Below are 20,524 nucleotides of genomic sequence, written 5' to 3'. Positions count from 1 at the left end.
AAATGGCCAGGGGATCAGAATGCCCGGAGGAGAAAGAAACCCAAATGAAGATCACAAAGGTAGGTGGGGCCAGAAGACCAAACTGGGTCTTGAGTGCTGAGCTAGAGCAAGAACTCTACCCGAGAACTCACGAGGAGCTTCCAGTGTTCTCGGGGGCAGTGAGGGGACTGAAGGAGGTTGGGGGGGGGGGCGGGGGAGACAGAAACAGACCCCCCAGCAGAAGGGATGTTACGATACCGTCCTGTGACGTACTTAAGGTCTGATAGAGATCTGGGATTTTATTTTATTTAACGTCATATGAACATGAGGAAATACAAAAGATTAGCTGTAGGAAACACAGTGTATTCGTTTAATCCTAAATAAAAAACAGGAATAGAAACATCAATAGACTCAGCTATCGGGAGTTCAAGGAGAATCCTGAACCCACCTCATAAGAGATTTAGTTTAAAACCTGGTATTTATCTTAATACAAAATGTTTTATTTTGTTTTCTCATCCCTTTCCTTTTATAACATCCACGTTACAGGTATTTATCTGAAGTCTCCTGCCAAGACGCCCTGACAGCAAAGCTGGGGCGTTTTCTATTTCAAGGAAGAAAAACACATAAAGGTAAACAGAAGAAATTTATGTCCAGTCAGTGGAATTCTCTGCTCTCCCTCTAGCACACTTAAAAGAATAAAGACTTAAAACATACGGAATAATGCTCCGAAATAATTTGCTCATTGCTTCCAAGTAGGTTCTCCTAATTAGTAAGCCTTAACATTAATATGCTTTAAGGAAAGCAGAAGCTATTAAAGAGAAAGTAATTATGATGACTTAATGGCATTATATGGGCATAAATACTACGTGGAAATTTCAAACATCTTTGAGATCCTCTAAGAATTTTGTTTTTTTTCCCCCCCCCAATGTTTATTTTTGAGAGAGAGAGAGAGAGAGAGACAGGGACAGAGTGTGAGCAGGGGAGGGGCAGAGAGAGAGAGAGAGGGAGACATAGAACCCGAAGCAGGCTCCAGGCTCTGAGCTGTCAGCACGGAGCCCGATGCGAGGCTCCAACCCACGAACCGTGAGATCATGACCGGAGCCAAAGTCGGATGCTTAACTGACTGAGCCACCCAGGTGCCCTGATCCTCTAAGAATTTTGAAGTCAGATGTCATACACCTTGTAAGCATGGAGACCACCATTATTCGAGGGAGTATAGGCCCGATCTATCTTAAAGGCAATTTTCATAGCAACCTGAGTACTTTTATAGGAGAAGCAAGGACTATTTTCATTTTACTCTGGGAGTTAAGGAGTGAACTTTATCAAGTAAGTCTGAATTAACATAAAGCTATATGTACAAATAACCTCTAAAAACCACATGTGGTTAAAACATTAACGATCTGAATATTCTTTTTTTTTTTTTAATTTTTTTTTAAATGTTTTATTTATTTCTAGGAGAGAGAGAGAGACAGCGTGAGCAGGGGACGGTCAGAGAGAGAGGGAGTCAGAGACTGAAACAGCCTCCAGGCTCTGAGCTGGCAGTCAGCACAGAGCCCGACGCGGGGCTCGAACCCATGAACCGCGAGATCATGACCCAAGCGAAAGTCGGACGCTTAACCGACTAAGCCACCCAGGCGCCCCCGATCTGAATATTCTTTTAAGTGTTCTGAAATCTCAATATCAACATGCAAAATAAAGTAGCACTTCAGTGGTCTTCACTCTCCACCAACAAACCACGGTCATAGACGGCAGGGGAACACAGAATCCTCTCTGCCTACGCTTTTATGTAATCATTGTATGAATATACAGTGGTAGGCATGATCCACTCATATAAAGATCCCGGAAACAACTTAAATTTACTGGTATTTAGAACTGAGGAAAGAAAAGGGTTGTTTCAACAGACAAAGGATAATATGAGTTTTGCTCAAGGTCAAAGACACAGACAAGTATATAGGTATTTCTGTATGTGTGTGTGTAGTTATGTTACGGAGGTATAACTCATACAGACTAAAGAGCACAAATTTCAAATATATAGTTCAGTGATTTTTACCTGTGTGTGTGTGTGTGTGTGTGTGTGTATGGGAAACCATCATGACAGAGATTATCATCATTTTCCAGATTCTCCTGTGCTCTCTCCCAGTTCAAATAACATTTGACTTCTAGCAGCACAAGTCAGTTTCACCTTTCCTTGACCATCACGTAAAAGGAATCCTACAATACATACACATTTGTGGAAGGTTTCTTTAGCTGAACGTTAAATCTGTGCAATTCATGTATGTTGTTACATGTATAGGCAGTTTGTTCTTTTCAAGTGCCCTGAATCTACCACAATCTGCTTATCCATTCTATGACTGAGGAATATTTAGGTTGTTTCTAGTTTGGAGCTATTATGAACCGAGCTACTATAACAGTCTTCTATATACTTGTGTGTGTGCGCGCGTGTGCACGTGCACACATGTGTGAACTAAATGCTGCATTCAGTTGTAATGAATATATACCTTCAAGTGGAACTGTAGAGAAATATCTTTCTTCCACATGCAGAAGGATTTATTTAGTTATATTCTTTTACATCATATGTATTTAAAGTCACGTTGGGCTTCCAGAGCAATTATTCTATCCCAGCTCAGATAGCACAATCACTCAGGAAACTTTGTTAGAGAATCCTCCGTGCCCCCACCCCCCTGCCAAACAAAAGGACTGCAATCAAAACTATAAATGCAGTGAATGCAGTAAAGAGATCTTTCTTGAGAAAATGAATGTTATGCAAACATGAGAGATTATTATTTTCTCTAATTTTAATTTGTCTAAACTATTCTCAGAACTGACAACTAAAGTCAGGAGTGTTTCTTCATTAATTTCTGAAAATATTTGTTCACTCTTATTGTACTTCTAATGAAGAATAAAGCTTTGGATTAAAACAGCAATCATTACATTCGAAGAAAACCAGCAAATTCAAGTCATCATAGTATTTTTATTTTTTATTTTTTTTTAAGGTTTTTTTTTTAATTTATTTATTTCTAGGAGAGAGAGACAGCGTGAGCAGGGGAGGGTCAGAGAGAGAGAGGGAGTCACAGACTGAAACAGGCTCCAGGCTCTGAGCTGGCAGTCAGCACAGAGCCCGACGCGGGGCCCAAATCCACGAACCGCGAGATCATGACCTAAGCGAAAGTCGGACGCTTAACCGACTAAGCCACCCAGGCGCCCCCATCATAGTATTTTTAGAACTGAAAGAATACTTTTTTTTTTTTTAAAGGAAGGACACAGGTGCACCTGGGTGGCTCAGTCAGTTAAGTGTCCAACTCTTGCTCCTGGCTCAGGTCATGATCTCACAGTTCACAGGTTCTGCACTGACAGCGCAGAGCTTGTTTGGGACTCTCTCTCTCTCTACCCCTCCCCTGCTCATGTACACACACAGATTCTCCCTCTCAAAATAACTTAAAAAAAAAAAAAAAGTGGTACAGAGCCCACAGAGCAATCACATCATCAGAAACAGGAAAGTACTAAAGGGAAAAATGCCACTGAAAAGCTATACATGAAGGCTCTATTCAAAAGAGGACAATAAGAAACTTGTCACCTGAAAGTCGTATGCCTTCTATGGTAATGATCATGAAGAAGCCAGAGTCTCATGAAAAACCTTAACAGAAGACGATCGAAATCTTTGAGATGGTAAATCTTTGAGAAGGTAGGGGCGCCTGGGTGGCTCAGTCGGTTAAGCATCCGACTTCGGTTCAGGTCATGATCTTGTGGTTTGTGGGTTCGTGCCCCGCATCGGGCTCTGTGCTGGCAGCTCAGAGCCTGGAGGCTGTCTTCAGATTCTGTGTCTCCCTCTCTCTCTGACCCTGACCTTCCCCTGCTCACACTCTCTCTCTCTCAAATATAAATAAAAATTAAAAAAAAAATCTTTGAGAAGGTAAATAAAATACCACCAAGCCATCCTCCTCTCCTTGCAAAAAAAAAAAAAAGTGGGAGTGGGCAAGTTTCTAGAGAACTTCATTTTTGAAGAGGTCATATGGGAAGATTAAAAAAAAAAAAAAAACTGAAACACAAAAATCATGTGGGCAGATTTAGAAACAACACCTGAAATAAATACCTGAAAGAGGCTATGGGACATACCGGATACAACTGACATGAGAGAAGAGATAAGTGAAGGCTTATACTGAGCAGACACAGGACTGACGGAATGAGTAAGTGAACTAATACACGATTAAATTCCTATGATATTTTTCTTGGTTTCTCTTTTGGCAATCAAACCAGCAGGTATGTCCATAAACCTCAACAATCAAGCACTTCAGTTTCTTTTCTTTCTTTAACTTATTTATTTTGAGAGAGAGAGAGACAGAATCCCGAGCTCCTCTACTGACAGCACAGAGCCCAAGGAGAGCTCAAATCCCCAAACCGGGAGATCACGAGCCCAAATGGAGTCAGACGCTTAACTGACCAAGCCACCGAGGCACCCCAAGCACCGTAATTTCTATAAAGGATTTAAAAGATTGATTTGGATGCAGAGGGTCAGATATTCATTAAACTGGAGCAGGAGGTTCAAGAGACAAGACAGGTGGAATTTTTTTGTTATTGTTTTTCAATTTGTTTGTGTTCATTTTTGTTTTATAGGTGAGGAGACACAGGTAACGTGACAAAAAACAGATCTCCCCCAGCACCAGCTACATGCTTTAATGGATGGCAACGGAAAGAACAGATGTTTAAGTCACCAAGATAGGTGTCTAGGAGGTATATGGAGGACCAAAAATATACTCCTCAGGGTCTGAAAGATGCTGAAGCAAAACCGGAACCCTCAATCTGCCTGATACATTAGCATCGTTAGTGCACATAAGGCCCTTTTGTGGACTATTCCAAAGAATCCATCGACATTCAGTGTCTTTTAAGTACAACAAAGGAATCTACTCCTTTCAGACACAATGTGCCCCAAATCAAAAACTCTGGTCTCCTTTATAAACTACACCAATCCCTTATAATAGATCTTTCAACAGGTGCTGATGCAGTCTTTGAAAAAGTGATACCTGCCCCTTAAAACGAGCACCTTGTTCACCCCAAACGTTCACATTCACAGAAGCATGGATGCTCTTGAAACTGTCAAGGTAGATCTTAAAGACCAAAATACAGCTTCAAATTCAACATTTCCTTCGTCCTCAGTGATTCCGAATCACAATTAATATATTAAGAAGCTCAGCTCTTCACTTTCAATCAATATAATCCCCTAGGAGACCAAGCAACAAAACAGTCACATAAAGTATTAGCTGCATGTATGCAGGAAAAATAACCTGAACCAGCAAGGTGATCGGTCAGTCTCCAGTTATATTCGTCATCTAGAGAAGGTGGTGGGGCAGAGACTTACAACAGACCAAATGAGGGGGCTTCCCACTTTAAGGAAGTATGTAAATTATGTAACTCAAGACCAGCATTCACTAATAAAAGCAGTGTTTTTTTTCTTTTAATAACAATTCGCCTAGATATTTCTCACTGTTCTAATTTAAAACGAACACATAGAAATATTTCAAATAGCATTTAAAGCCAAATGGATGACTCTAATCAACTCAAAAATTAGAATTCAGTGCATTTATAAAGATTTGTAAATGGAGTTCACATATAAAAGATACTCAGTCAAAAGACAAAATGTCTGTATATATATATAAACCTCTTTACTTTTATGTTCACCTTTATAATTTTTAGCATGTACCGTAAAATTCAGTGTGACGTTTAAGCACTCCGATTAACTGACAGAGACCCTTTCTTTATACTATTCCAACACGCTGCTAAAGCTAATACTGTAAAGCATAACATTTCAGCACGAAGTTTCGTTCACACAGGAGTTTATGCCGTATACTCACTACATCAAACTTCTGAGTGATGTTCCCCTGGACGTCGAGTAAATAGACCTTGCCGTAATGTGTGCCCAGTGCCAAAAACTGCAAGGAGAACAGAGGGGTGAGTTTATTAGTGAGCCCATGAACGCACATTTGGCAAGTGAACCATTGTCAAAGTCAGCACTCTGAACGCGTAAGTGAGCTGCGGTGCCTCGGAACACGCACACGCCTCAGAGAAGGCTTGTTCCCAGCTTCGGGGAAAGAAGGGAACGGGGCTGCCTTTACTGGAAGGGTGCACACGGCCTGTCAGAATGACCCAGGAGGCCCCTCATCCACGGAAGACTGATGATGTGCCTGCACTCAGTACACAACGCCTGGTGGGTGGAGGCAGCAAATCCACACGCAGCTGCAAAAGCCTGGCCAGCCTCCAGCTGAGCTCCAAGTCAAAAGGGAATGATGAAACCCCCCCTTCATTGATGGCAAGTGTGTAAATCTGCACTATCATGTGAGTTTAATATACATACCCATGTGCACAAACAACCAAGTATTATTTAAAAAATTTTTTTAATGTTTTTATTTATTTTTGAGAGAGACAGAGCGTTGAGCAAGGGAGGTGCAGAGAGAAAGAGAGGGAGACACAGAATCCAAAGCAGGCTCCAGGCTCTGAGCTGGCAGTCAGCACAGAGCCCGACGCGGGGCTCAAACCCACAAACCGAGAGATCATGACCTAAGCTGAAGTTGGACGCTTAACCAGCTGAGCCACCCGGGTGCCCCAACCAAGTATTATTTTTGAGGAAGCAAAGTCGGAGTCATGCTGGGAGATGAAAAAGCCCAGAAGCATTTACGTCTTCAGTTAGCACGAAATGCTCTATAAAAGTTAGTGGGGACCGCTGACTGCAGATGTTTATATTCTAATGCAAAAAAGAATCCTTGGTCGCAAAATAACGACTGAGCTACTTATTCAGTTGATAGGAAATAGCTCTTGACTCCCATCGGTCCTTTAATTCTTTGAACCAACCCTAAACAAACATGACGAAACTCGAAGACGACCTGAAACAGGACAGGAGATTTTTTTTCTTCCTTTTTACCTCCTTCACCATCACTCAAATGTTCTAAATTCTAGGTCTTTCATTGCATGGGAACATGCTTCGTTGCAACCTATAATGAAATGCTGAAATTTACAGGTGCTACGAAGCGTTTTAGTCAAGCAGCACAATCTTTAGGAGAAATAACCTTATGGAATGTCAAGGTTTAAAAGGATTTTATCAAAATGCAATTGCTGAAAATGAAATTCCAGCCCGGGCACTTAAAATATGAAGCTACATTAAAGAGAAGCCACAGAAAGGGAGAGAGGGGCTCATTAGAAATGCGCCCCCCAATGCCTTTCACTCCTGCAAGGTTGCCTTTTTTTTTTTGCCAGCAAGAAAAAAGTCCCCCGGGTAAAAAAATCAATACTGGTTAATAAAACATCAGGTGTGGAGACATAACTAGGTATGACGATTCGGCCGCGCACGCCTGCCTGAACGCACCAGGTGCCGTGCCGAGTCCACACCCGGCGCAGACAGCAAGTCTGCTGGAAGCGAGGTGCGGGGGCCCTGCAAACGAAGGGGCAAGAGGTAATTCTAGGGGGAAATTAGACTGAATATTTAAACCGAGCCGGGACGTTGCCTCCAAAGCACCAGAACATTCGAATCAGAAACGGAGGACTGGGATGGCTCGGATGGTTGTAATTTTTTCTCCGCAGTGACACTCTGACGGTATTTGAATAGAAGAAAAAACCCACATGCTACTAGCTAAAAATGAATACTCCCGCTTCGGTCTGCGATGGGCTGTGGTAAAACAATGAGTCTTAAGAGCTCACCGGGCCCCAAGTACTGGATGGTATTGATCCTCCTCATAAATACTGTATTTAGTTTGTTAGAAAACTAAGGGGGCTCGGATCCTTAAAATGCTTTAATCCTGGTGATTCTGCAACACAGCTGTAGAGGCCATTCTTGAACTTCCAGTTATACTTGATTTTATCAAAACTTTTAAAGGTTCTATGCACAACACCTGAATATTAAGGTCTTCCCTTTTTCTCTTTCAAAACTGCTACTTTCACTCATTAAATATTTAACAAAGAAAACATAATTATTTTGATTTTATAGTTTCAACCTGAAACCATAATTCCTTTAGAACACTTCTGAACAAAAATGCAGCGGTTTCTGGAACAAGCTACCTTTTCTTTACTAAAACATTTCATTCGGATTAGATCAATTGTTGCTATTGCCTTTTAGAAATAAATACGTGTCCTTAAAAAAAAAAAAAGTAGTTTCATAAAACAATTGTATAGGTCTTAGAAAGTCTATTTAACTACTGAAATTATCGAGGAGTCATACTTTCCCTTACTAATGCTTTGGACTACTCAAAGTACAACAAAAAAATGCAAAATTGACCAGAAATCACAAAGATGAATACAAATCCTTTAAATGTGATTCTTCCCAGGGGCACCTGGGTGGCTCAGTCGGTTAAGTGTCCAACTCCAGCTCAGGTCATGATCTCATGGTTCATGAGTTCAAGCCCTTCATTGGGCTCTGTGCTGACAGCTCAAAGCCTGGAGCCTGCTTTGGATTCTGTGTCTCCCTCTCTCTCTCTCTGCCCTTCCCCCCAGCTCATGCTCTGTCTCTCTTAAAAATGTTAAAAAAAATTTTTTAAATGTGATTCATTCCAGCCATTAAAAGCCTTGAGCAGTTGTAATTACTGTGTTTTTAACCTGAGAACACTTAAAATCCAGGATGAGCAAAGGATAAGCATAATTTATTTAACCCCTTCCATATTTAAGTATAGAAACTTGACTCCTTTTGTAAACTAGCAGACTGGGCATCCAATTCTTCTGACATATCCGGTCCCCTGGGCATAACTGTTTTTACTCTGAATGAAGGGACTCTGTGGAAGTAAACAAGCAGAAGAAAGGATAAGCAGTCCTTCAGACACCATGAAGGAAACAGCTCATACGTGGTCAGCTGTATAATATCGTCTGTGTTTCACAAAGCATTTTACAGTATTCGAAATATTAGAGCTGGGAGTGCCTTTAACTCCGCATGAGAAAAGAAGTCCCAGGAGTTGATAGGAGCCCCCTGGACATGGTCAATCAGTGGCAGAACTGAGGCCAGAATTAAGAGCCAAAATACTCTCAACTGGATCAGAGACTTCATAAATAGAAACATGGCCATCACTTTAAGAGCGCATATTCTAAAAGTCAGCACGGATTATAGTTCCCACGGTCAGCTCCTTGACCAACTTGGTTTAATTATGGTGTCAATAAAGTCTGGTCTCCCAGCAGGCACACTATGCTCTGTTTCATCCAGAGGTTCATTCAACAGACAAAAAGCACCTGTACAGCCTTCGATAATAAGCAGGTGTAACTTAAAAGGTGATGGTATAACGAGGAATACAGATTAAAAGGGTTGATTAATTAGAGAGTACCCTTAAAATGGGAGATCTCTACAACCCTCTGGAACCAGGCAGGGGTCAGCTGTGCTGAACTTTGAAGGAGTTAGACAGTAGACCCTGAGGCAGATGGGACAGGATGTGGTAAAGACCATTTCAGGCAGAGTGAGCACCACTTGCTCAAAGGCATGGAGTCCCATAAAAAGCAGGGCAAAGTCGGGGCCCTGGGTGGTTCAATCGTTTAAGCCTCCAACTCTTGATCTTGGTTCAGATCATGCTCGCACGGTTCGTGTATCCGACCCCACCATCAGTGCGCAGCCTGCTTGGGATTGCTCCTCCCTGCTCATTCTCTCTCTCTCGCCAAATAAACTTGGGGGGGGGGGGTGGAGGACCAAAAAAAAAAAATCAAGAAACTACAAGTAGTTTTATATGGTGGGAGCATCCAGTTTGCGCCCAGGGGAAGAGACAGGTGAGAAGGCTGGAAAGGCGGGTCAACAGGAAGCACCTGAATATTTATGGTGATGAACGCAGGTGGGGAAAAGGGTGCACGAGAGGATACCCAAATCCTCGAGACGTCAGGGAACCACTAAAGAATTCTAGGGAGGATTACGTGATCAGATTTGAATTTCTGGACTGACTTTTTAATGTTTATTTTTCAGTGAGGGAGAGACAGTGTGCGAGTAGGGGAGGGGCAGAGAGACGGGAGACACAGAATCCAAAGCAGGCTCCAGGCTCTGAGCTGTCAGCACAGAGCCCAATGCAGGGCTCGAACCCACAAACCGTGAGATCATGACCTGAGCCGAAGTTGGACGCTCAACCAACTGAGCCCCAGCGCCCCTGGGAGATTGCTTTCGGTAGAAAGAAGTGCTGTGGATGGACCAGAGCGAAAGCAAATCTGCAGGAAAGCAGACTGGCTGGCAACATGTGCAGCAGTTCCAGAGAGAAATGCCAAATGCCCACACCAGCAGACAAGGGCCCAGGACGGGAGCAGGCTCGAGCAGGCAGGATGCGGGTCGGATCCAGGCAGAAGAGAGGGTGTGAGTAAAAACAGCCAGGCGCCGCCTCCAACACACCACCCATCCAGCAGAAGGGGGTAGGCGTGAAGCCAGTTACACGAGGGGGCAAGATCTTAGGGGGCCTCACATCCCACACACGAAGGAGCTTAGACTTTACATAGCAGAGGGTGAAAATCATACGAGGGTTTTAAATCTGTATTTTCAACAGCGGATTCTGGCAACCAGGTTGCAAAGGGGTTTAAAGCAGAAAAGGGAGCGGTCTGTGAGCAGAGGCAGGGCAAGTGGGAAAATCACCAGGACTCAGGAAAGACCGGGTGGACGTGGAGGAAGAGCCAGCTTTGGCTTAGGTGACGGAAGGTGACAGTTATGCTGCCAAATGGGACAGACAACAAAACAAAATGATGCGAGGTTAGAGAGAGAGCAGAAGAGGAGCTCACAACGGGGGAGCCGAGCTTCTGGGGACCACAGAACAAAAGGTGGAACCGATTACGAGGCGCCTGGATAAGGAAGCATGCTGCTCTGGGGAGGCGTCCGTGGGTAGGTGGTCACGGACATTGTGAAATTTAAAAATCAAGACAAAGGCCCACAGGAGGGACGGCAAGGCCAGTCTTCAGCGAGCGTAGCAAGGGGACACGGAAGCTGGGACATGGCCCCAATGGCAGACTGGGAGAGCGCGGCAACGGGGGTGGGGGGGAGACGGTGGGACAGCCGAGTGAGAGGTGCCCCAAGCGAGAACAAGGGTTCTATTAACAGCGGGATGAAACCTGAAGTAAAAGGGAGGGTGTGGGGCGCCTGGGGGCTCAGTCTGTTGAGCGTGTGACTTCCGCTCAGGTCATGATCTCAGTTCAGGGGTCTGAGCCCCGCACTGGGCTCTCTGCTGTTGGCACAGAGCCCGCTTCAGATCCTCTGCCCCCCCACCCCCGCTCTCTTTGCCCCTCCCTCTTTGTGAGCTTCAAGAAGAAATAAAACATTAAAAAAAAAAAAGGTAGGAGGATGAGGAAACACTACTGGCGATTCCGGTTAAAGCCAGGAGGTGGGTCAGACCTGGGGAATCTGCCTCACTCTTGGAGGCCCACAGGGAAGAAGAGGGCAGTGGCTCAAACCGCCCGGCCTCCAATACTCCGCTCAGAACACATTCTGTTTGGGCCCAAGAATAGGTAAAGGGTGCTGTATGGTACTTAGCCTGAACTCACAAGGCCAGCGAGGGCTTTGGTACGGCAGAGCCCAGAAGGGAACGTATTAATCCATAAAATATGTAAGTAATCATTTGGGGCCTCTCCAATGATTCCTAACACCGCCAATGCAAGGTCTTCTGCCGCCATGAAAGCACGGAGTGTTACGGAATTTCCAGTCTTCTGGAACTCTACTACTTATGGCCTGAGGAATTTAAAGTGATAGAGCTGCCTAGAACTACTTGCTAGACATCTTTCACATCGATCTAAATTCTACTGGATACACCCTTGCAGTGTGTGTGCGTATGTGTGTGTGTGTGTGTGTACATATGTATCATGTTTTTGGCTGTCATTTTCATTTTTCTGTTGGAGAGGAAGAAGAAAGGGACCGAGAGAGGGAGACACAATTATTGGGAAAAGCCACCACAAAAAGCATCAGGAGTCCAGAGGATACACAAACTTCATGACAGAAGGGATCTCGAGAAGACTCCTCTGCGAGCACTACCTTACCTTGTCATGGACAGTCATGCAGCCGGCCGCATCCTTCTGAAGGATCTCAGTTACCCCATTGGAAAGCCTTTCATACTTCAGTTTGGGCTCCTCCTCGCTTTCTTCTTCCTACACAAAAAGCAGAGAAAATAACAGCCATCACAGATGTGAAATAGACTCAAAACACATTTCTCAAAAGGGGACCAGAGATGGCCTCCTCAATGATCGTCAATAACTACAAATATAGGTAAGGGTTAAGAGCTTCATATTTCGGAGCACCCCATTGGCTCACTCGGTTGACCGGACTCTTGATCTTGGCTCAGGTCATGCTCTCAGTTTAGGAGTTCAAGCTCTGCTTGGGATTTTGTCTCTTCTTCTCTTCCCCTCACCTGGCTTGTGCTCTCTCTCAAAAAAAAAAAATTAGAGCTTCAGGTTTCCATTTTTCCAATTGGGTATATCAAGTGTTACAACTTCACCAGCAGAATACTTTCAAAAGTTGAGAACAGGAGCATATATACGTACTGTCAACAGTCATCACCTTTGGCATATTAAATATAAAACTATCCAAGGACACCTGGGTGGCTCAGTCAGTTAAGCGTCCGACTCTTGGTTTCAGCTCAGGTCATGAACTTGTGGTTCTGTGAGTTCGAGCTCTGTATCGGGTTCTGAGCTGACAGTGTAGAGCCTGCTTGGGAGTCTCTCTCTCCCTGTCTCTCTGCCCTTCCCCCACTCACACTGTCTTTCTCTGACTTCCCAAATAAATATAAACTTAAAAAAAAAAACCTATTTCCATATATGCCAATAAAAGATGTGTGGGCAAAATACTGGTCAGTTTGAGGTCATGGACACAAAACACTCAGAGCAGGGAGACAGGAATACATTAAACCTCCAGAGATGTGGATTTTATATTTCAACACTATAAATATCTTTGCTGGATTTGGGAATATCTACTTTTAGTTAGGAAAAAATATAATTACAAAAAATATATATAATTACAAGAAAAAACAAAGGAAACTGGAAATTGTATTACAAAATGTATTCATACAAATAAAAATATTTTAATAGTTATAAACACTGACAGCCCATCATTTATGTTTGTTAGAAAATGTTGTTTACTTTCATCTAAATAAATCTAATGCATTAAAAAAATTTTAATGCGTTAAAAATTTCTTAATCATTTTGTATGTATTATCACTCACTTTGTATGTTCAACCTGTTGATACATCAGAAGATATCCTTGGTCCTCACAGTTATGGAGCAAAGTTAGGAATCTATAGGGACTATCATGGCTCTGAATTAAATCAAGGAGAATTATGAAAATTATTATAAGGACTCAGGAAAAGATGTTATTTTACTGTGTCAACATGTAATGAGAAACTATAAAATGTGCACGGGTCAGTAACTGTGACGGAATAAAGCTGGCCAAACAAAAGTTCGTGAAAATAACCGACTCATGGACATTCCCTTCAAAAGTACTGCAATTGTATAGTCTTCACTTTCCAGCTAACATTTGGGTAACTTGAGGTACATCCATGCTCCCACCTCTATGCCTCTAGAAAGGCTTAGTGAAATACACAGCACAAGTCAAAGGCATCAATTAAAGGGCAGCTGAAGCAGCCTAGAAGGGCCAAGATTCCAAGATGGTGGAGAAACCACGGCCAGGTGAGCTAGCGATCTCCAGCCATTCTTCCTAGGTATTAACCAGTTCTGGGTGCAGGACAAGAGGCTGAGAACCCAAGCTCTGCCTTGGAAGACGGCCACTGCTGAGGGTAGGAAAGGCTGCACATCTTCTGGTACTTGTAGGATTCAAGTAACAAAACAGGAGGCTTGAGGGGCTAAGATCCCAGGGGAGGAGAGGGGCAGAGAAGGGAGCCAGTTACACAGCCACTCTTCCCCATGAGACAAATGCCAATCTCCAAAGCTACAAAGCTAAACAGAAAGTCTCAAAAATGCAAAGCAGCTGCCTTGATGTGCTTAGAAAATAAGAATTGGAATCTAGGAATTAGCAACAAATGAGGTCCTGATGAACAGCACAGGCCAACTGGAATGCCAGGTCCCCAGAGGACATGAAAAAGTAGCTTCCCAAGCTTCAATGTGTCTCTGACTCTGTTCAACTGCTGACTGGAAGATACAGAAGATACAGAACCCCCAACCGATCTGTTCAATAAAGACAGGGGGACTCCTGGGAAAAAGAGTATAAAACTTCTTCTCTTTGGAGTATAAAACTACTGGGGCCTCTACCATTTTCACTCATAATACTGAGAATAAAAAATAACAAAAAAAACCAAAATCAATTTTAAAAAAATCACCAGGTATGCCACATGAGTGGCAGTGACTAAAACTTAAGTGACTAAAACTCAAGGGAGAGAAAAGACCATAAAAGTAGACCCAACAGGTGACCGGGAACCATCAGAAAGGGCTTTACTATGATTAGTATGGTCAATAAAAGAAGATGGGAGAAGAGAGATGAAGAGATACAAATTTTCAAAGGGAATTATAATCTGTAAAAAAAGAATCAAATGGAAATTTTAAAACTGAAACCAAGAATGTAACAGAGGGCTTACTGGAAGATTAGCAAAGCTGAGGCCAGGATTTGTGAAGTGTAAAACAGGTCAAATAAATCTCCAAAGGGAAGCCAGAGCAGAAAAATGGATGAAAAACACAGAGGAAGAATCGGGGATATGCGCAACACAGGGAAAAGGGCTAAACTTTCCATCACAGTCCCAGACAAATAAGGAACACGAGTTGGGGAGAGGGGCAAGAGCAATATTTAAAGAGGCAACAACCGAGAATCTCCTAAAACTGACAGCCACCAGCCCACAAAGTCAAGGGGCTCTGTAATCCCAAGCAGGATAAACATGGAGAAAATCACGCCGAGGCACGTCCTAGTAAAAAGAAAAAGTAAGGAAAAGGAAAATGACTTATAGAAAGGGAAGTGCTGGCCTGTTGAAGGTTATGACATCCCAGGCAGCGATGCAAACTCAAACGGCAAGAGCGGTCTTTCCCTCTAGCACACAGAACCGCACGGTAACACGGGAAGGGTGATATTCATCAAACGTCCTGTGACAGACTTAATTAACATCAGATAGCTCATCTTGACTTAAAAAAACAACAACACTGGAGAGTTAAGTATAATTACTCCATTTTACAGATTTTCAGCACTAAATTATGATCAGAAATTTTAATCTCACCAAGCACATACACAGAGCCGAAATTCAGATAATCATGAGTGCCCTACAGTCAATGACTTGTGTAATATACTACCCAATCCCCTATCAAAATGCTACAAATCATAACAGAAGCCTCCACAACCCCTATGCCTACAAATAACTAACTATGACCTATGTGATCAATAGGAAATGTTTAAAAACACTTAGCAGGTGCATTAGTCATCTATTGCTGCATAACCCATTATGCCAAAATTTACTGACTTAAAACAATAAACATTTTAACTATTTAAATATTAATTTAGGGGTGACTGGGTGGCTCAGTTGGTTAAGCCTCCAACTCTTAATTTTGGCCCAAGTCATGTTCCTGGGGTCGGGGGATCAAGTCCCACATTGGGCTCTGTGCTGAGCACGGAGCCTGCTTGGGATTCACATGCTCTCTCTCTCAAAATTAATTAAAAAATTTTTTAATGTTTAATACTTCTGTGGGTAAGCAATACAGGACTGGCTCAGCTGGGTGGTTCAGACTCAAGGTCTCTCGTGGGGTCGCAGGCAAGATGGGAGCTGAGGCCGCAATCATCTGGCAGGAGGCAGGACCGGGCTTAGAGTATCTGCTTGCACAACGGCTCACTTGGTTGTCAAGTCGATGCTGCTTGTTGGCAGGAGGCTTCGGTTCCTCACTTCTGTGAAGCATTTTCCTTAATGCTGCCTGAGGGTCCATGGAAAGGGACTTCTCCCACAGCGAGTGATCCAAGAGAAACAGTTACATATGACCGAGTGGAAGACGCACACTCCCGCAGTATTCCACTGACCACACAGGTCGGCCACGATTCAGGGCGGGGGGGGGGGGGGGGGGGGGGGGAGTCACAAGGGCAGGAATAATAGCTGAGGTGCAGCAGGGGGCTATCCTGCAGGCTAGCTACGGAAGTAATAAAAATTTAAAAGCAATAAATCTGGTTTTAAAAAAATCAGTATTCCAGGTCTCTGATGAGCAGTCAAAGTTTCTTCCAAGTATATATAAGCTATTAGTTGTGTATTTAGTAAGAGTATGAAAAACCAAAGATGACATACCCACTACTAACATTCCAAGAATGACTTTAAGAATAGCAGCAAAGAAAGGAAGTAGAATATGCATGGCTATCTAAGACCCGTACTCTTTAAAAAGGTTAACTGACAAGCAGCACCTGGGTGGCTAATTTGATTGAGCATCCGACTCGATTTTAGCTTGGCTCATGATCCCAGGGTTGTGGGATTGAGCCTTGCACCAGACTCTGTGCTAAATACGGAGCCTACTTAAGATTCTCTCTCCTGCTCTCTCCCTCCCTCTGCCCTTCTCCCCTGGGTGCACTCTCTCTCTAAAAAGAAAAAAAAATTTTTTTTTCAAGTAAAAATAACTGATGAAAGTCAACCCAAGGAGCTGCTGTATGTTAAAACCGACCTGTTGTTATAAGGGTTAATTAACAAAGTCAAAAAAAATTTATAAAAAGGAAAATTACAAAAAGCAACAAAGACACACTTCGACTCTTGTACCTACAAGCAAGAAACAGAAATCATTACAAAGTTAACATTAAATGTGGCAAAGATGATGTGTGTCTTCTGGAGTAAATGTGTTAAATACAAATTGAATCCTGAACGCTAGTCTTTATAATAAGATGCCACATGTTGCTCAAGTCCAGACATCAAATGTGCATCCAACGTGAAAAGTTAATTCTAGCCTCTTGACTATTTTGCATAAAAGCACTCATCCACAGGCCATTAGATAAAGTTACTGTAAATAAGGCTTGCCTGTCTTATTTCTAAGTGAAAACTAAATAATTTCTCTCACATAAATATACAAAAATAAATGCTTTTCCAACACAGCTCACTGAAGCATTCATGCTAGGCTTCAAAAACCATAAATAAAAACGAAAACTCCAATATTAGGCACTTGAGGTAGCACTGCACACTTTTCTGACAGGTATCTTATGTTAAAAATTCACCTTTTGCCTGCTTTTTAACTTTTTTTCTGCTTGCTGTAAACAAAGAAAATGGAAAGTGATTCAAAAGTACAATTCATGGAGCTTATTCTGCTGCAGACTATATATCACATTTTAAATAATTTTCTCAAAATCAAGCAGATTTAATAGTTTCACCTTTAAGCATTTTTAAGCAGGAAAAAAAAGGCTTTCATGCAGTTTTAATTTCCATGGAAAACAACTCAGTGCTAATAAAAGGCAGATCAATAATTTTTGTTAAATTTTAATAATCTTGCAAACCTACAAATAAAACCATCAACAGTCGGAGTGGAGATGACAGTTAAGTGCGTTTCTATGACAACCTAGTGGAATAGTACAAGTCTTGACTTGCAGCGAAGTGAAGACATGAACAGAGTGACATTTACCCATATAAGAAAAATTTGCGGCTTTCCTTTCACAAGAATCAATTCCTCAACTAACATGGATTTTCACTAAGTGTATAGCACTTTTAATTAAAGGCAAGTTCTTTAAACCACCCTATAGGATTCTAGAACACTATCTGAAAACAAATTTCATATCACAATCATTCCTACGGAGTGGGAACTTAGAAGCAAAAGAATGGCTTTTGCTGATAACAAATTAAGGAAATTAAAGATTTCCACCTGAGAAACTGTTTGGTCATTTGTTCCTAACATTGTAGGGTAAATTTGCATGGCAGAAATCTTGTCACCTAACTTGGATATGTATAGCCACATGAAATACTGCACTTTTCACCTGATAATTTAAAATTCATGTGCAAGAAAAACTTTTTTTGGTGTTTAGAACCAACTTTTCATCCTGTTTTAACTTTTCTGGATCTTTCACACATCAGTACATTTTATATACCACGGCTAAGCCCAGGGGATGACTTGAATTGTACTCTCAAAAAAATGTGTGTCACATGTATGCAGTGAGTAAACAGAAAGATCGTTCCATTTTTTATTGTTACTATTAATAGAGAACTTAAAATTTCTGGATACGATTTCATTATTAAAATGCAGCGGGTTTTTTTCTGTTCGGTTTCTCCCCCGCCGCACCCGCCCCCTCAACATTAAATAGGAGAAATTCTGAAAGGGAGAGGGGAAATGTCTTCTAAGACCCAAGTTAAGCTAGTGGAAAATGCCACGGGGAGAGTGCTCCCTGACAAATCACCACCTCACTCTACAGAGATGGCCTCTGTCCCACAGAATATTCAGCTGAACATTCAGAAACTGTGATAAGATGAACTGTTTACGTGGCTTCACGTCACCACTGCAGCTGACAAGGGGCAAATCTTTTAGTAAATATCCAATCAATGCTTTAAAGCTAGATACAATAGGGATACTACCATCCTAAAAAAATAAAAAAGAAAAAAAAGTCATTGTTTAAAAATAAAGCCAAAAAAAATGCAGTTTGAACGTCAGCAGTAAAAATGGAGTGTTAACAAGAAACAAATGAATAATCAACCACGGGGGTATGAAGGTATAAAAAAAAAAAACAAAAACAAACCTAGAACATTCTCTCTAGAATTCTAATTAGCTTAAGGGGAACTAAAATATTCAAAACTGGCCAGTCACCTTTACATGTTGATGTAAAAAAAAAAAAAAAAAAAAAAGCTATTGAAATCTAGTATCAGAACATTTGAATTTTAGAAAACCTGTATTTTAAAGTGTTCTTTCCTTACAAGTGACTCACTCTGAAGGAAGTCCCATGGTACACTAAAATCTCTGCAGTCGCTATTTAATAGAGAAGGTAGAGGGAAAAGAAAAATAAAACAGTTGCGCCAAATACAAATAAAATTTTTAAGCATAATTGAAACTATACTGTAAGTCGATCAAAACATATTAGCCTCAGAAACATGAATTTTTTAAGATACTTTATTTTGAGAGAGTGAGCAAGCAGGGTGGGGCAGAGAGAGGGTCCCAAGCAGGCGCCGCACAGTCAGCACAGAGCCCAGCGTGGGGCTGGAACCCACAAGCCGGGAGATCATGACCTGAGCTGAAATCAAGAGTCGGATGCTTACCCGAGCCACCCCGGCACCCCATAACTAACAAATTTTTAAGAAGCAGACCTAGTCACTACAACAGGGTATTATCAACAAAGTCAAGAATTATACATTATTGTGCAAATACATCTATTTGAAACTATAATGTTATCAGTAAACACAGGCATAGACATGCACTTTACAGGGGATCTCCAAATGCCTCATGCCAATCTTGAACTTTTCCTGAAAGAACAGATGTAGGATGAGAAAAAATTGCCTAAAGACCCCGAACGGAAGATTCATAATTAACCAAGCACTACTGATTCCAAGTAGCTTTGTCTTGCCCACATCCCCTTCCCACCAAACAAATGCTACTTCCTTAAAAGGGCAAGTGCATCTATAAATTATTGGAGGCTGTAGAGTTGTATTACAGAAAATAATTTTCCTTACACAAAAAGAGGACTGGTAGAAAAGACGGCTTTATGTATCCTTAAATGTCAAAACGTATCAAGAAAACTGCATAAACAAGCTGAAAAAGTAACTCCTGGCTTCCATTAATAACACAAGGTATTATAGCTGCCTCAATGACCAAACTTTTTAAGAAAGTGACACGGAGATAATGGAATTCATCTACAATAAAACAACTGTGGTCAATGCTCCCAGGATGCCTTTCCATCAGACTGGTGACAGATTAGCAATTACATTCTTATACAAATGCAAATAATGTTGTTAAATGTTGACTTTCAAGCAATATTGCTATTCCTGAAAATATATGAACCAAAGAAAGTAGATGAAATTAGAGCTGATAAATGTAATCTCGATGACATGGGTCTACTTTTTCATATAGAGAATTCACGATGAGTCTATTCATATCCATGTGTTTTCAAAAACATAAAATACATATGGTTAAGTAAGAGGTTCTTAGGCCAAGCGTAATTTTATTGCCCCGAGACATTTACTTGACAATGGCTGGAGACCTTTTGTTGTCATGCGGAGGGGGAGAAAGCCTGCTAGCATCTAGTGGGGAGAAGCTAAACATCCTACAATGTGCAAGACAGTCTCCCAGAAAAAAACATTATCCAGCCCAAAATGCCAACAGTGTCAAGGTCAAGAAACTCTGGCTTAAATACATTTCATAAGATTACATGCTATAGAGGCACTAACATCTGTTTTCAAAGACTATTTAACAACAAGGGAAGTGTTCTCAAAATGTCTGATTAATTGAAAAAGCACATGTAAAATGTGCGTTGCATGACCCCAATTTTTTAATGTTTTTTAATTTATTTTGAAGAGGGGTGGGCAGAGAGAGGAAGAGAGAGAATCCCAAGCAGGTTCTGCGCTGATAGTGCAGAGACTGATGTGGGGCTCAATCTCATGAGTGTGAGATAACAACCTGAGCCAAAATCAAGTTAGACACTAACTGACTGAGCCACCCTGGCGCCCCTGCATTATCCAAATTAAAGAAGCTTATATGGGGGGAAAAAAATCAGAAG

The 20,524-nt window shown here is 41.8% G+C and overlaps 1 protein-coding gene across 1 annotated transcript in view; it reads right to left on the bottom strand.

Moving 5' to 3' along the window:
• The window catches only part of VPS41 (VPS41 subunit of HOPS complex), a 182,315-nt gene that overhangs the window by 129,526 nt on the left and 32,265 nt on the right, over nt 1–20,524 (bottom strand). The window contains exons 3-4 of the mRNA XM_039223138.1: nt 11,929–12,036; nt 5,826–5,903 (exon numbers count right to left, since the gene is read on the bottom strand). Of these exons, the coding sequence (XP_039079069.1) occupies nt 5,826–5,903; nt 11,929–12,036 (186 nt within the window). The remainder of the gene's footprint in view (nt 1–5,825; nt 5,904–11,928; nt 12,037–20,524) is intronic.

The sequence above is a fragment of the Hyaena hyaena genome, unplaced genomic scaffold (genome assembly GCF_003009895.1).
Source record: "Hyaena hyaena isolate Hyena2069 unplaced genomic scaffold, ASM300989v1 scaffold_1286, whole genome shotgun sequence".
Classification (NCBI taxonomy): domain Eukaryota; kingdom Metazoa; phylum Chordata; class Mammalia; order Carnivora; family Hyaenidae; genus Hyaena; species Hyaena hyaena.
The sequence above is the reverse complement of the archived record's forward strand: the minus strand, read 5'-3'. Positions and strand labels throughout refer to the sequence as shown.